Source organism: Patiria miniata, unplaced genomic scaffold, assembly GCF_015706575.1.
Source record: "Patiria miniata isolate m_02_andy unplaced genomic scaffold, ASM1570657v1 HiC_scaffold_29, whole genome shotgun sequence".
Taxonomy (NCBI): domain Eukaryota; kingdom Metazoa; phylum Echinodermata; class Asteroidea; order Valvatida; family Asterinidae; genus Patiria; species Patiria miniata.
Genome location: NW_024037068.1, coordinates 24,455,915 through 24,471,851, shown reverse-complemented (window position 1 = coordinate 24,471,851; position 15,937 = coordinate 24,455,915). Strand labels below are relative to the sequence as shown.

At 41.5% G+C, this 15,937-nt stretch overlaps 1 protein-coding gene across 1 annotated transcript in view; it reads left to right on the top strand.

Moving 5' to 3' along the window:
* The window catches only part of LOC119735298, a 148,264-nt gene that overhangs the window by 125,184 nt on the left and 7,143 nt on the right, over positions 1 to 15,937 (top strand). Inside the window, exons 129-149 of the mRNA XM_038208997.1 lie at positions 9 to 149; positions 537 to 678; positions 955 to 1,088; positions 1,783 to 1,959; positions 2,682 to 2,894; positions 3,574 to 3,748; positions 4,582 to 4,760; positions 5,715 to 5,834; positions 5,960 to 6,066; positions 6,584 to 6,749; positions 7,446 to 7,556; positions 8,044 to 8,185; positions 8,484 to 8,596; positions 9,316 to 9,534; positions 9,877 to 9,972; positions 11,077 to 11,319; positions 12,178 to 12,357; positions 12,726 to 12,845; positions 13,676 to 13,870; positions 14,286 to 14,450; positions 14,676 to 14,839. Coding sequence (XP_038064925.1) covers positions 9 to 149; positions 537 to 678; positions 955 to 1,088; positions 1,783 to 1,959; positions 2,682 to 2,894; positions 3,574 to 3,748; positions 4,582 to 4,760; positions 5,715 to 5,834; positions 5,960 to 6,066; positions 6,584 to 6,749; positions 7,446 to 7,556; positions 8,044 to 8,185; positions 8,484 to 8,596; positions 9,316 to 9,534; positions 9,877 to 9,972; positions 11,077 to 11,319; positions 12,178 to 12,357; positions 12,726 to 12,845; positions 13,676 to 13,870; positions 14,286 to 14,450; positions 14,676 to 14,839 — 3,302 coding nt within the window. The remainder of the gene's footprint in view (positions 1 to 8; positions 150 to 536; positions 679 to 954; positions 1,089 to 1,782; positions 1,960 to 2,681; positions 2,895 to 3,573; positions 3,749 to 4,581; positions 4,761 to 5,714; positions 5,835 to 5,959; positions 6,067 to 6,583; positions 6,750 to 7,445; positions 7,557 to 8,043; positions 8,186 to 8,483; positions 8,597 to 9,315; positions 9,535 to 9,876; positions 9,973 to 11,076; positions 11,320 to 12,177; positions 12,358 to 12,725; positions 12,846 to 13,675; positions 13,871 to 14,285; positions 14,451 to 14,675; positions 14,840 to 15,937) is intronic.

Genomic DNA, 15,937 nt, shown 5'->3' with positions numbered 1-15,937 from the left:
CGCAACAGGTTGCCATGCTGGAGGATGAAATTGTTGCTAGGCGGGGCTTCTGGCGTCGCCAGCGGCAACGGGAGGAGGAGCTAACGGCCCAGGAATCCCGACTGGCCAATCAGCTGCTGCTGGACATGGAGAATGTTGACGTCAGCAAGGTATGTTTATAGTCTGTTGGTTTTTCCGTCCTTTGTATTGTAGAAAAATTCTCAAAAAAAAGTGTGAAGTGAAAAACATGTTACTTCAACGTGTGACCTTGACTTTTAGGTCCAGTGTCATGCCACATTTTCAGAAATACAAGTACAAGGACCAGTGCAGAGCTGTGACCCTTCATTTTTACCAGCCCTCAAAAGTCTCTGCTAAGAGAAAAATCGACAGTATACAAATCGTGATTTGACTGAAGTAGGCAGTTTGGGCGTATTTACCGGTCTGAAACCTACATGTATGCAGTCCCACATTGTAGGACTTATCTGTGTTTATAATTGTTTATTTTGTATGACTTTCTAAGTATGGTCTTTCATTTGGCTTTTTTGTTTGTCATTCAGGTTGAGGAAGCTCTTGATTCATTTAGCGATGCGGCCAAATCTCTGGAGGACTCCAACAAGCGAGAGGGGACGAGACGCGTAGAGGCCACAGAAGAACTGAACAACGTCCTGCCCCTGCACGTCATGGGAATACTCACTCAAGGTAAGCAGAAAACATATCAAACAACCGCTTACTAATTCTGCATTTACAATCTCCATTTCTACATTACATGCGTGGTAAGCAACAACAAAAAAGTCAACTGAAGAAAACCTGCATGTATGAGTTGCACAAAGAATTGACAAATTGGGAGACTAAAAAATTGTATTTTAATTTAAATTTTTGCATTTCAAAACTTCTGAAGAGTAACCATTAAGAGTCAATTTTTTCTTGGTAAGTAATCTCTAATTTTGCACTGTTGATTTTTGAATGTTTTTCTAGGAGATGACATTGAGAAGTCGTGTGAAGAGCGCCACCACGCCTCCCACCAGAAGTTCGTAGACACGGTGCGCAAGATCTACAACCGTCTGCAGTCGGAGGAGGACAAGTACAAGGAACGACTGGCAGAATTGGAGGTGAGGACAGTCGAATGTGGATGGCTAGCTTTGTCGCAGTGATCTAGAGTTTTGAAGAAAAAGATAGTATGGCTGTTCAATGTGTTTCATCATTGGTATCCCTGCTTATATTCCTAAGACTTACATGTAGGCTTGGACAATTTTCCGATAATACTGTTATGTGATGATTAATTTTTTATACCGAACAATGCCGTATGATGTTGTTAAAATACCGAAATACCGAAAAACTCGGAATTGAATTACCATACTATGGTATCCCCACAAAAAAGTGGCCAGATGTGTGGACGTGTAAAACAACTCTTACCCAAACTAGTCAGCCTCCAAACTTTGATGAAAAAGTTATTTTAAAAAGCTCTCTGAAAACTGATTGGGACACTCATGTTGCTGTTTTAAAGATATTTTAAGCCTGAACCTCCAAACTAGTTTCGAAGTCAAATCTAGTCTAAAGTCTGACACAGTCTCAATTTGTTTTCATCGAAACATCTCTTTTAAATCTGATTGTTGACAACTTTGTTCTTCAATTTATGGATTTGCGTGACATCAACATAATGTGTACATGCTAAATATACTAAGTTTTCATCCAAGACCTTACAAAATGTTTAAATTTGCATCATCCTGACACTAATTTTCTTTACAAAACTCACCCTTGCTCTTGTTTTGATTTTTGTTTTCTTGGTGTTTATTGTTTTTTTAGGATGCTCTGAATCCCGATGCAGAGTCAGCCGTCGTGATGCGCTACCGGCAAGCCAAGTCTCGTCTCCAGGCTGAACTGAAGGACCAGCTCCTGACACGCATGGAGAACCTGGACGAGGACCATTCGGCCCTGGAGTACACCAGAGAGAGGAGTGAACTGCTCAGCCTGGAGGCCAAGGTTAGTCATGTATTCGTTAATATTCAATATGGATCTCTTGCTCAGTGGATTGCCTTTTGTGACCATTTTCGAGAGCTCCAAAGGGATGGACGCGTCATGTGCATGTACTGAAGTTTGTTTCTGCATTCAATAGGGGACGTTTAACAAAAGAGGACAATAGGGTCCCCAATTCCCGAAGGGTCCCCAATTTGGCGATGTGTACAAAACACATGCTAACAAAAGGGGGACAATAGGGGGTCCCCCATTGCAGGCAAATACACACTTGGGTGTTTGCGCGTGTAGGGTGGAAAGCACACACAACATATTTGATTCTGAATGTTCGCAAACCCGTAGCATCTTCACGTTAGCGTCAGGCGCCATCAGCAGTGCCTTCAAATGTCTCTCCCAGTGGTCTGACCCAACACTCCCTTTGTAACCGTTCAGGGGGCACCTGTGCACCGAGCCCATAGGATTACAGGAAAGAGGAATGGAGTGTCTAAATCGACATGGAAGAGTGTAATCATCAAAACGTTCAGTTACTGTATTTCATTCACCGGTTATGGTGTAGTGAGTTGAAAGTGTTTCTAGTGTATAAAGGTCATGTGCGACATTTTTCTGTATGATTTTTTTTATTTTTACAGCCCAAGAAGGGTGGGAGGTTTAGACCCCTAACCTCCGCCTCACCCCCCTTTAGATCCACCAGTGATTACGTTTTTATTATTCTTTTCTTTTCATTCGGACAGGCCGTTTTATCCAACGCAGCCATCTTGGCCGGTGACTACGACGCCACCATGACGGGCGTCTATGGCGACAGCAATGTGACGGAGCAGTCCAGTCGCGAGATCATTCCATTACTGCGACAGATCATTGCTATGCTGGAGAAGGGGGCGCACTTCACACTGTCTGCTGAGCTGCTGCAGGGGATAGCCGGGGGCGACGGTGACACCAAGATGCATGTAGGTTTCAGTAACCGGAGTAATTCTTTATCTAAGTGTTACATAAGGGCGATACGGTTCTCCCATAGAGTCATATTTTAAAAAAGGCTAGAGAGTGCACTCACTATGCTTCGCGCACTACATGAACGTGCTGACATGGACACGAGTTTGCCATTCTGTTTGCATGTAGAGGCATAAATATCAAGCCATTTGAAACATCATTTGACTTTTGTTGAAGGCAAAATAGGATCATTTGCATTTTTATATCCCTAAAGTAACATACCAAATTATTATCAAAAACTTACTTGGATTAAAGATTGCACTGGAACTGAACACCTCGTGAAGTTATTTCATCTAGCTTGCTGTTGTTTTAAAACAAGAAATGTAGGTGATTTTTTTAATGATTAGTCAATTGACTGATTTTTTGAATGAAGAGTGTTGAAGACGAAATCGTGTTTCATGATCAAAAGGTTGTGCATGTTTTTTTACCATTTTCTCGAAATATTTAATATCCACTGAGCTGAAAATTCAACAGGTTAGGTTTTGAACATTCCTCTTCGGATTTTGAGTGGTGTTATTATTGGAAACAAACAAAATGCATGAACAGCAAATGAACCTTTATGCCTTTAAAGGACCTTTGAAAATTCAATTGTTACATTTTCCCTTGAACTAGTGTCTGCTGTCCATTTATGTGTTTCAGTACGGCAAGGTGGCAGCCTCCAGCAGTCGTACCGTCATCCAAGGCGATCAGTACAACGTCAACGTGGTGCAAGCCGACCATCTGCAAGTACCCCAGCAACCTGGCGGCGTGTCGTTGAACGTACCAGTCCGAGCTGCGGCCTCGCTTGGCGTGTCTGCCCGCTCGGAAGTATCAAGTGAGTGTCAGTTTCACTCAAGTCCCAAAATCTGTGCTTCAAGGTTTACCCCCTGGGTCCACAAACAAGGCTTATTTTTCCATAGCTAACAAGTTTAAGAATTGCTCCTTTCTCTCTGTTCCATGTACTGTGTGGGCCAGTTTACTTAGATGCTCTTAAATTTTACCAGTGACAGTAATGTCAGTGTTAAAAATACACAAGTGTCCACAGACACTTTAACTACTTGCCGCCACGATTGTTTTTGTCCGAAAAACGCCATATTTGAAAAAGGCAAGACATATGGGCCAAATTTTTAAATTAGGTGAAAATGCCACAAAACCGACTTCTTGAGAGTTATATGTACGATACTTCTCACCGTAAACAGTCAACAGTCCAAGGCCCCGCCATGGAGCGATATTTGCTATGACAGGCCTTGTTCAGCAGCATAGTACAAGTTCAAAACACGGTGTGTACAAACCACGGGGAGCCACTGACGTGTATACACGTCCATGGCTGGAGGCTCAGGGGGAAAAGCTTGGGATTTAACATGTCACCTGCACCTGCGACTATACATTGCCAGGTCATGTTTACACGCCCTCTGGCGTTAACTGGTTACAAAACAGTTTTGTTTTCTTAATTTCATGAGAATTAATTTCATTTATGAGTTTTCATTTTCTTTGCAATAGTTATATAAACACATTTGCTACATTTCTGGGAGGAGTGTACGTATCATTTCTCTGACCATACGTCGTCAAAAATCAAAATTCCAAAAGCGTTGCCAACTGCCGACATGTGGAAAGTTTAGAAACATCTGAGCGAATTGAAACATAGGGCTCTTTTTTATTTGTATCCAGTGCAAAGTTCGCGTGATATCCGCAGCAATCTGGTGGTCAGGAACAACCTAGTCTCTCTGACCGATGATGACAAGCACGCCATGGCCAAGTCCCTGTCTGAGAGACAGACCCTGGAAGCCATCAAGCTGGAGAGCCATCTCAGAGAGAATGAGATCAAGGAGATCAACACCGTGGTGCAGGTAAAGAGCCAATCAGAGCTGGCCTACAGTTCAAATGGACCAATTGGAATCATTTAGATCTGACAGTCATCCAATCATAAAGCTTTTATATTTTCTATCCTGTAATTGGGATGAAGAATTGCTGTGGCACAGATTAGCCAGTCAGGGCTTGCCTGTGATCAAATGGACCAATCAGATTCCATTGGGTATTGGAACCATCCAATCAGATAGCATTCCCGTGTAATTGGAACTGAAAACTGCTGTGCAAAGATTAGCCAATCAAAGATGGCCTATGGTTCAAATAGATCAATCAAAATCATGTGGGTTGGAAAATCAGCCAATCAGAGAGACTTTTGTATTTAGAAGTTGGGATGAAGAGCTTGTTTCGGGAAGCATTAGCAAATCAGAGCTATCATTTGGTTCAAATTGACCAATCAGCGTCATGTGGGTTTGAAAAACCTCCAATCAGAGAGCTTTGACATTTGTCCATGTAATTGGGTTGAAGAATCACTCAAGCACAGGCCAGTCAATGTGAGCTGTGCTGTGGTTAAAATGGTCCAATCAAAATTGTTTAGATCTGAAAATCGTCAAGTCAGAAAGCTTAGATACATATCGCCTATTTTGCGATGGTCTTTGAGAAATTTGGATGAAAAACGTGTCGTGGTTTAATCAAAATCATTCAGGTTTGAATTTTATCCACTTCAATCCATTAAATCAAGGTGCAGTGGGGAGGGGGCATTTTCCCCCATTTTTCCAATGTACAAATGTACAACGAAAATCACTTTGTTTTTCTATTTGAAAATCATCGTAATTTGGAATGAGCTCATATAGTTCCTTCCTAAAACCCTAATGAAATACACAGGGGGAAATGGTATTGATGTGTCAAAGTAGGAAAGTAGAAATGACTGAAGATTGGAAATTATCCAGTTAAAGGCCTAATAGTCCTTAAATTTTAGGTTGTTTTTTTTGGCTCAGGCATCGGAGGCAAAGAAGGAAGCTATCTTGAAGGAGATGCAGGAGGATTTGAAGGAGAAGCTGAGGAGCGCATCCAGTGAGGAGGAGAAAGCTAAGATCATGCAGGCCTTTGTGGAATCGGTCAGTCCATGCCTCGCTCACAGTCAACTTAGAATAATTATTATGTATTATTAATACTGTCCATTGTTTTCAAAATCGTCATAAAAACTTGCTTCTATCAAGGATCTGTTTCTATGTTATCACAGGCTTCCAAGGTGGCCGAGAAAATTGAATCTTCCAAGCAAGACCAGCTGAAGAACATGCAGAAGAAACTGGCCACACGCCGAGCACAGGCCAAGAAGGACTTGCACAAGTAAGTCAGAAGCAATGTGCGAATGTCCATCCAGTTCAGAAAGGATTCTGTGCCAGTGTCATCTTATCACCGTTAACATAAAATCCTGGCATTTTGTTTACATTTAAGTAAAAACGGAGAACTGGAAAGCAGGAAGTCGTGGGTTCGAGCAGGCCTGTGATTTTTATCTCTCTCAAGCTCTCGGACAGCACCGAGCATACGGTGCTTATTTATACTACATCGGTGATGGGCGAAACCCCATATTAAAAATGAGTATCTCCCCGACGCAAATACCATCATCAGTCAAGAATTTAAATGGCATGTTTTATATTATCAACTCCTACTTTTTATTGAAGTAGATTTCGTTTTGTTTTAGTGGTCCATGGCTTTGGCAGATTTTGTTTTAAGGAAAGTAAAGTGATCTGAGAACCATTTGGTTGATAGTTTGGTTCCAAGAGTCGACGATCATTGATGTTGAATATTGTTGGGTTAGGGAAATAGACATTCCATATATTTCTTTTTTGGCTTGTTATTTCAGCAAGCACCTTGAGGAGGCAAGGCAAGAAGGACTCGGGGAGGAGGTGGTGCCTGACTTGACAGCCATGGACGAAGAGGACGCCAACAAGGAAATGCAGCTGCTCGCGCTGATGCAGCAACAACTCATTGCCGAGCTGCAGAAGGGATATGCGGAGGAAGATGAGGAGGTAGGGAGAATTCTGTGTTTACTGAACAATTGGGAGAATTTAGATGAGGTTGGGAGAATTAAGTGTAGAATTTGGGGTTGATGGCATGAATGAGGAAAAAACCAACAAGGAACTGTAGCTGCAGACGATACGCAGAGGAAGATGAGGATATGGGAAGAATTCCGTGTTTACTCAGTGGTTGGAAGAATTGAGTGTTTAAGGAAAAATTGAGTGTTTAAGGAAAAAAATAAAATTTGAATATAATAGGTTTAGAGATTATTTTGTTTGTTTTTGATGGGAAGAATTTGGCTTGTGTAAGTTATGGCCCAACAAAAAGCAGAAATGATGAATAGGTATTGAGAACTTAATGAGTAGACTTTGATAAAGTGACGTTATACATTTAAGTCACGTAAACACTTAATGACTCTGGCAGTGTATTTTCCTTCAAAAAGGCTCTCAAGACCTACCTTTTCCCCCAAACGTAGCTGCATGTCCTTCTTTTGTTGTTTTTTGTCTTCTATTCCTCTTTCTTCTTTTCTAGCGCCTTGTATCCTTTGGCAATTTGGCGCTACACAAATCCAGTTATTATTATTATTATTATTATTATTATACTGAACTCTTTAAGTGGTATTACAAACTTTTCTACTGGTGTTGCATTGTCATGCCACAAACCACTCAAAAACAACCTCTTAATATATTGTTTCTTTTATCTTTCAGTTTTTGAACAAGAAGAGGAATGGCCTGGACGCAGAGATGGAGGAGAAAATGAGACTGCTGAATCTGGCCAACAGGCAGAAAGTAGCAGATGTCGTTGATGCCATCCAACAGGTAATGCTTAGGGAGAATTTGAACTTGGTTTCCGTAAAAAAAATCATGTCTTATTTATTGATGTTAATAGGTACCATATGTACCCTACTCTTCTGACGTTAATTAAGCGCGTGAAAGTCAAAGCAACATGTCTTTGGACTGGGGCTAGTTTCGCGGAGCTGATGAGCAATAAATATAACTCAGAATAGTTTAGGCCGTGGTTGGTTGGCAAAAGATTTTGCCAACAATTGCATATTGCAATGATATGTTTGTAAGCATTAAGTATTCTACATATTTGCAACATTGACCTTCCATAGTTTGTCAACACGTAGTTGGCAATAAGGTGTCAGTTTGTCTTTAAAATAGTTTGGAAAATATTTACGAACTCATTAATTTATTGAACTTGAAAGCTTACATAAGTTGTGGCATTTTGTGGGACAACAGAAATTTTATAATCTATAATAATTTATTCATAATTTCCATCTTTCTCTTAAAATCTTTTTGCTAGAAAACAAACGATACCAACCGTGGGAACAGCAACCTGAAGAACAAGATGAAGGAACGGCTGAACAAGCGGCGGCACTCCAAGAAGCACCTGGTACCGGATGGAATCGAACCTGGAACCGATGAAGAGAAGCAGTATGTACAAGGTAAAGGGCCATACAAATTGAACCCCATCTCCTCCTGAAAGAGTCCAATAGAAGGTGTATAGGTAAAATTAAATCAAAAACCTGACGGGTGTTTTGACATGGAAGTGTCCTAAACTTCCGAATTCCAATGAACCTCGCGTACTTCATCAAAATACAGAACTGGCTTATTGCAAATGTCCCTACGTGCCTTTAATGCCATTTCAGGGAATGTATCAACCCTTTTTCTCTAAAGGGTGCCATTTTGACCTGATATATCAGCACAGGTTTATCTCGTGCGTTTTTCTCTCGTGTTTAATAGTCGTGGAGTCTCAGATGGAAGCAGACCAGCAGCGCAGCATAGAGGCAGCCATGGAAGTTGCTCGTACCCTAGCCGACGAACAGCAGAAGGACGAACACGAGAAAGCTATCAAGGTATGGACTCTGCGTAAAAAAATACTCCCTCAGTGATCACAAAAAGAGAATAAGGCAGCACTGTTCAATACTTTACTCAGGGTTCGCCCTTAACTTTTTATCACTAGCCAGCTGGACTAGTGAAGCGGAATCTTATCTAGCCCGCAGGCCTTTTCAATAGTCTGCAATAGAATTTTTTTGGCACCAGGTAAACAACAATGTGCATACACATTTTTATGTTTTTATGTACAAAATGCAGTGCCAGGCAACGTTCATCCTTTAATTTATTCCCTAGCATTTTCGGTGCAGGATTCAGCGGTGCTGTGGCATAAAACAAGCCGAATGCGCGTCAGTAACAGATTATTTTTCTTCCAAGACCAGCTTTTTGAACAAAAACGTTGAAATCCGCAAATACGTGGAAAATTTGCATGCCTTATTTCAATCATTTTGACTCACCAGGCGGACTACTTAGAGAATGCTTATGACTTGTCCACTGCTTTTTCCCTCGAATTTGGCTAGTAGGCTATCGCTAAGGTTGAACCTTGGTGTTACCACAGTAAGCCTGGCACTGAAGCTGCTATATGAACATGTAGCTTGTACACAGACACAAAGTGTCGTGTAATCTCCTTTTCAGGCACATATTCTAATGGCAAGATAGGCTGTGCAAAATACGGGCTTGTCTTCAAATCTCATCTGTGCAAAATAATTTCATCACATGATCAATTTTTATTAAACATCAGGAGGTTCTGAGCGATGAAGACAAGCCTGACGCCGAGGTCACTGCCATCATGGAGAAGTACCTGGACGACGTCGGGGAACTCCAAGGCAAGATGGACTCGGCCCGGGAGGGGCAGAGAGCACACCTACTGGCCAAGTTGGCTGCCAGGAAACGTCTCAAGGAGGACGTCATGGCCGAGGATGCGGTTGCTAAGCAACTGGACCACATCACCAAGAAACAGGTAAGACGGGAGAAACTGTAAAAAAAAATGACAGGTGATGAAATTTTAGCATTGAGGAGATGTATGGTTTATATTTTTAAATGTAACCCTTCAGCAGTGTTTTGATATTACCATACTGCTTGTATGCAAAATGGGATATTGTGGTCATGTTTCAGCGAACCACTGCATTATGCAGTGGAAATCGAAAAATAATTATAGAATAATCATGTTTATCATACAAGATGCCAAGTTATCTGTAAACACGGATCATATCATCTATTTCAATCAAGTTTTTGACTACAGTTTCATAATTTCCGATGTCCAGGAATTCCTTCACATAATTGTGTTTTGTACACATTGCAGGTGTTGAAGGGGACAGATGAGGGCGCTGTTGCCATTGATACAGTCAACAGCAATGTCATGGCCGACGAGTCTTTGGAGGAGAGAAACAAACTGCTGGTAAGATTCCCTAAGATTTGGTATAACTTGAATTGTTTTGGCCATCCATCATCCAGAGCTAAAAGAAATGTATCTGTTAGGACAACTAGAAACAATCAGGTCTCTAGTTTCACAGGTACTCATTTATACTCCTGTATGGAGAGAGGCAATTGGAGTAAAGTGTCTTGCCCAAGAACACAAACACCATGTTCCTTGCCAGTGTTTAAATCCAAGTACCATCGCTCACAAGTCAGACTTTCTACTCAATAGATCACAGCGCTCCATGGGAAAATTAAGGCCCTAGCAGGGATTAGCGGTGCAGGGCCAGAGGCAGGCTCGCTAACCAGGTACCCTAGCAAACCGAGTCCAATCTCTCCTATTTTGACCTCCTAATATTAATTTCCCTCCTGAGGGATAATAAAGTTCAATCTTATCTTATCTTATCTTATCTTATTAATTATTCATGAAACCTTTCAAATATAAAATGACAAAATGTCAAGGCCGCTCTTTACAAAAGCTGACCCAGAATTGACCACCTACAAAATGAAATGGCAGCGTGCTGTGCCATCCTGAAAATGCACTAAGTTGACACTGTAATTCCATACCTAAATATGAAGTGCGTAGGAAGATGTCACAAAGTCTACTGAGAGAATCTGATTGGCTGATAATGAGTGCCAAAATAGTAAAGATTTGGACTCAATTATGCCAGCGCATCTTAGGTTGTAAGACTGCCCTAGCTAGCGAGGACCACAGGGAAAGACGAAATGGTATTTTTATTTCATCGTCTTAATCAATTATTTTGAAAACACAAAACGGTAAAAAAAAATGACATCTTTGTTGACCAAAAACAACAAAAAGGAGGAGGCTGATATGATGGTTAGCCGTGCAAAATGATCAACGTGCTGAACGTACTCACTGCATACGGCCGTCTTGAGTGAGACGCACTGTATGCGGACGTAGTTGAAACACCAATATAACCATCCAGCATATTTTGGGGGAAACTTTTTGGTAACCCACCCCTCCCCCCCCCCTTCCCCATGAAAAAGTCCTTGCTATGCTACTGATGGTGCGTGCTTGTTTATTAGGAAGAACGAACAAAACTTGTTTGCTTTTTTTACCCCACAGGAAGAGCAAGAATCACGTCAGGCCCAACTCCACCTATCCCAGCAGGCCAAGTTGAACCGACTGGACAAAGATCTGGACAAGGAGCTGGCCGCAACGACCGCCTCGGTGGACGAGCAGCTGGAGGACCAGAAGAGGGCGCTTTTGTCACGCCAGGAGCGGGAGTTTGAGAAGGAGATGCAGGTCAAGCGCAAGACGCTGACAGAGGACGCCTCTAAGGAACTGGTGGAGGAACACACAAAAAATGTGAGTGCATTTTCAAGATCTGTGGATTTGATATCAGGCTTCCCAACCACTCTGGAAATCAGGGGAAACCTTAGAAACGAGTTTCAATTTTTAATTTTTTTTTGAGTCAGCGAAATTTAGGAAATTTGTGAAAAACATCAAAAATTCAGATACCGTTTCACCACCGTTTTATAAGAGGTCATATGACCTCTTTATAAGAGGTCATATGATCGTTCACATCTATGCTGAGGAATCGTCGTGGTGCATCGTGGGTGGTGTGAGCATGGTTGCGATTATTGATGTCAAGATGCCCCTTGTTCTACGATAATCACACAATTTCTCAGTGTTGTGACCCGAGCATTACTTTTCTGCTTGATGCCGACATTTCCTTTGCAGGTCAAGCAAACCGCAGGTCGACATGATAGGCCGCCCTAATTATTATTCTTTTACTAACCGTGATTTGGAAAACAGAACCAAACTGTAAATAATCCTCAAAACCAGTTCCCACCAATAGTATATTGAAACTCAGATTAGAAGCAATCCAATTTTTTTTAGTTTATTTTTTCATGTGTTTGTGTGTAGAATGTTTCAATAGCAATGATTTCTTGTACCTCTATGTCCTGACTGCAGTGATCAGTATCAATTTTACCCTTCACCTGTACTGTACTGTACCGCCCAAAACCGCCCTGCCTACCACTCCCTATAGTGCCTGAAACCATCCAAGCACTCTATGGTTTATATTGATTCTTGTGAATAAACACACATTGTAATGCAGTGAGTATTCATTTGATTCAGTGAATAAACACAATGTAATACATTGTAGTATAGTTGCTAATGAGTTAAATGTAATATTCGTGAATACAATTATTATTTTTTCAGATGGAGAAGCTGTCTCAAAGCATGGATCTGGAGAAAGACCGGCAGAAGGCATCCCTAGCGGACCGCATCGCAGAGAAACGACGTCAGCACAAAGAGCGACTACAGCAGAAGAACCAAGCTGAGATGTCCAAGGAAATACTGCAACAGAGAGCCGAGAGAGACCAGCTCAACAACAAACAGGTGGGACCAGCTGGTTCAAGACAGCGCCCTCTGTTGTTCATATTTCAAAATGTAGACTGCCTAAATCACTGCTATAAAACGCTAAGGGTGTGTGTGTATGTGTTCTTACATGGTCTTATGAGGTCCAGGGAACAAAGGGTAACAATAGGGACAATGGTACGTCGCAAGTTGGTCTTCAGAAATCTCAGTACCCCAGGAGTGAAACGCTATTCAGTTTGAGATTTCAATAGGAACAAAGGAAAGCAAAAGAAGGGAAATCAAGTGGACAATAGTTCACGAGTAGGCTTACAAAGTGTAATGGGCGAAACAAGGCCTCGTTACCTTATTTTAAATATTTTTCAATGATTTTCTCATTGCGTTGTCGACAGCTGAAGGGAGCAGAGCATCAAGCGCTGGTGGAATCACTGGAAGATGAGGAGAACGGGAAAGCTGAAAACATCATCTACCGGGTGCTGCGACAACGCCACATGAAGGAGCAAGTCCAACAGGTTGGTTTGTCTGTCTGTCAGTCAGTCAGGCTGTCTATCTGTTGTTTTCTTTTATCAGTTCATCTGCAGCAGATAGATATTCTACTCATGTACCATGCTGTAACAGGATTCTGAATTGTGGCTCTTGGGAAATTAGTTAGACTGACCATTTCAGAGAACTTTTGATTGCATAATAATTTTCCGTATGCAAAGTTACAAATTTGTGGACGGCAACATTTTGACAGAGATGGCTTGCCATATTGTTGTTGCAAAGAGGTTTTGTATTTTGAGAGATGCTGTGCATGTGAAATAAAGATGACACTGTGTAGCATTCCCACCAAAATGAACGGATGGCACTTACTTTGGAGTTGTCCCCGTGAGCCCTTTGTGGATTTATAATGTGGGAATCCGGGGGTTAGCCAAGCAATTAGACCGAAGTTGGAAAGCCTGGTTCCTACTCCCATTGGTATACGCTATGGCTGCATTCAAATTACGTTGCTTGTATTAGTGCATGTGTTGTAGCTGCCCATAACCAAGTAATTTGAATGCAGCATTCATTTCAAAGTGTTTTGGGGACCAGACTGGCATTACCTCACTAGGTTACTTTGGTGATGTTTTACCCCACTAACATTGAAAAGTCAGAAAGTCTTATTCTGATTGCAATTGTAACTTCTTGGACATAAGTAGATTTTGTTGTATGACCCGCTCAATAGCTCAAGTTAGTCGGACGTACTGTGCACAGGGGTTCACATTAAATGGTGCAGAGTCCAGTAATTTGTCCTTGCCCTGTCCAAATCTATCAAACAATCTTCTCTAAGGTTTTTTTTTCTTTTGGGGGGTTTTCCGTCCAGGAGGAGCAAATGGATCGGGAGAAGGAGGCAGCCATCGCGGACGCCCGATCCAGGATGGCCGAGCTCTGTCAGAAGGAACGTGACACCCTGGTGGAGGCTCAGCAGAAGGAGTTCTTGGAGCTGGTAGCCAACTCTGGCTCGCTGTCGGCCGCCAACCTGGCTGAGAGGAAAGAGAAACTACAGCAGCAACACCAGGTGGGTTAGAGGTGCCTATTGGATGTGTTACTGACCGATAGAGGGCGCTGTGGCTTTATCACTTTTAAGGAGGTTCAAATATAGCCAGTTTGATACAGAACGTTGGTCAGTTAGTAGTGGATCTGTGAGGTTCTTTATCTAAGCTTTGATATTAAAGTATAAATGTCTCCCGTCTACTTCACGTAACAATTATATTTGCATATGTTGTTATATAAGATGTCATTTCTAGTCTAGTGAAATTGTTCAATAGAACTGTGAAAAAGGCATTCCTTGTTGTTCATCCACTTATTTTTCTTAACCTGATTCGTGGTTAACCAGAATGTTTCTTCACTGGCAACAGACTCTGCCTTGAAAAATATGTTGAAGGTCATTTTTCACTGCAGAGAGATAAATTCTGAATTACTTCTTTTTTTAGAAACAACTAGAGGAGTATGACAAGGTGACGGCCCAGCGGACGGAGCAGGCCGCCAAGGACTGCCTGCCTTCAACAGAGGTGAAACAAGCCCACGCCAGACTGGCCATGAGAGAGAGGCAGCTCAAGGAGCTGGCTGAGGCCATGAGGGACCTGTCTCCTGAAGAGGTCAGTAGACCGTAGGACAATCCATACATGCAGTACAGTTTGCTGAAAAACAGTTTCAAATGACCGCACCATCTAATTTTCTTAACAAGTGTACTGTGACATGGTCGGTAGGAGAAATGATGGGAAATTTGGTTGTTGCTTGGATCTTGTCCAAGGCTTGAAAACCCAAAATTTTGATGTAATTTGCTACGCCATTTCACTTTCTTTTTTCAATTCTTTCTGTAGGCTCTGGTCCACCAGTACACAGAGGCAGCCGAGAAGGCAGCTAGGGACGCTCAGAAGTTCCGGGAGCAGAAGATGAGCCAGATGACCTCGGATATCGAACGCATCAAGGCAGAGAAGAAGAAACGGGACGAGGAGAGGCGGCACAAGATGGAGAAAGAGATGTCGTAAGATGTCGTTTGTTTGGTTCTTTTTATTGAACCTCGGCTTCACCTAAGGGGCTTGATCCGAAGCATATCCGTACACCCCTTTTTAGGAGGCTCTGGCTTAATATAGGTTTAGAAAACCTGTACATATCGGAACATAGCACATAGCACTCGCTCAAATAATGCGCGCACTGTACATGTATATGCCTACATTGTGTGTGTGTTTGGGAGCACTGTATACAATTACGCACGTGCGCGTACGTCCATGCACACAGCACTGACAGGGACTTTGCGTTATAAAACCGTAGTGTCTATTGCTGGAAATACACTACTATTGACTAGGGCAGTGGGTTACAATTGTATTGTATTGTATTGTTTTATTTCCATTTGTCACAAATTAATATAATGCAAATGCAACAGATTATTTACTACAACAATAACTTAATAGAATGATAATACATGTACAACACTTTGATCAATTAAACATAAATGGGGACAGATGGAGGAACCAGGAAAAAAGCCTAAGCTTATACAGAGCCTGGTCCCGTTTGTGAATAACTTATGAAATAAACAACAATTATAGCTATAGTTTAAAACAGTGGTCAATAAATTAATTAATTAATTTTTTACTTGGCATAATAGTAGAAAAACTGAAGGAAATTGAAATATACATGTACTAATTTACAATATAACATTAAATTATGATGGAGTGTAACTAATAGACAAATGCGAATTATGGGTGCACGTCTTATATAATTCCGGAAATAAGTAGGTTTTTTAGATATCTTTTGAATTTATGCACAGTCCGAAAGAAGGGTATAGGGGTAAGCTGATTCCAATTGACCAATCACCATAAGTTTTACATGAATGTAATGAAAAATTATTAGACTTGGGAACGCTTGGGAAGTTATAGCAGGTTTTCTTGCGCAAAGTAGCGCAAAACTGGAAAGGGCAATTTATTGTTGGATGACAAACAAAATAAGTCTGTTACTAATTGAAAGAATGTGAGTTCCTCTATCAATAACGCGTGAACCAGAAATATTCGTCATTGTGGTCTCGATATACTTTCAATTTAACGTTTGAAAACGGTCCTGTTGCAGCGTATTTACTACACTTCTA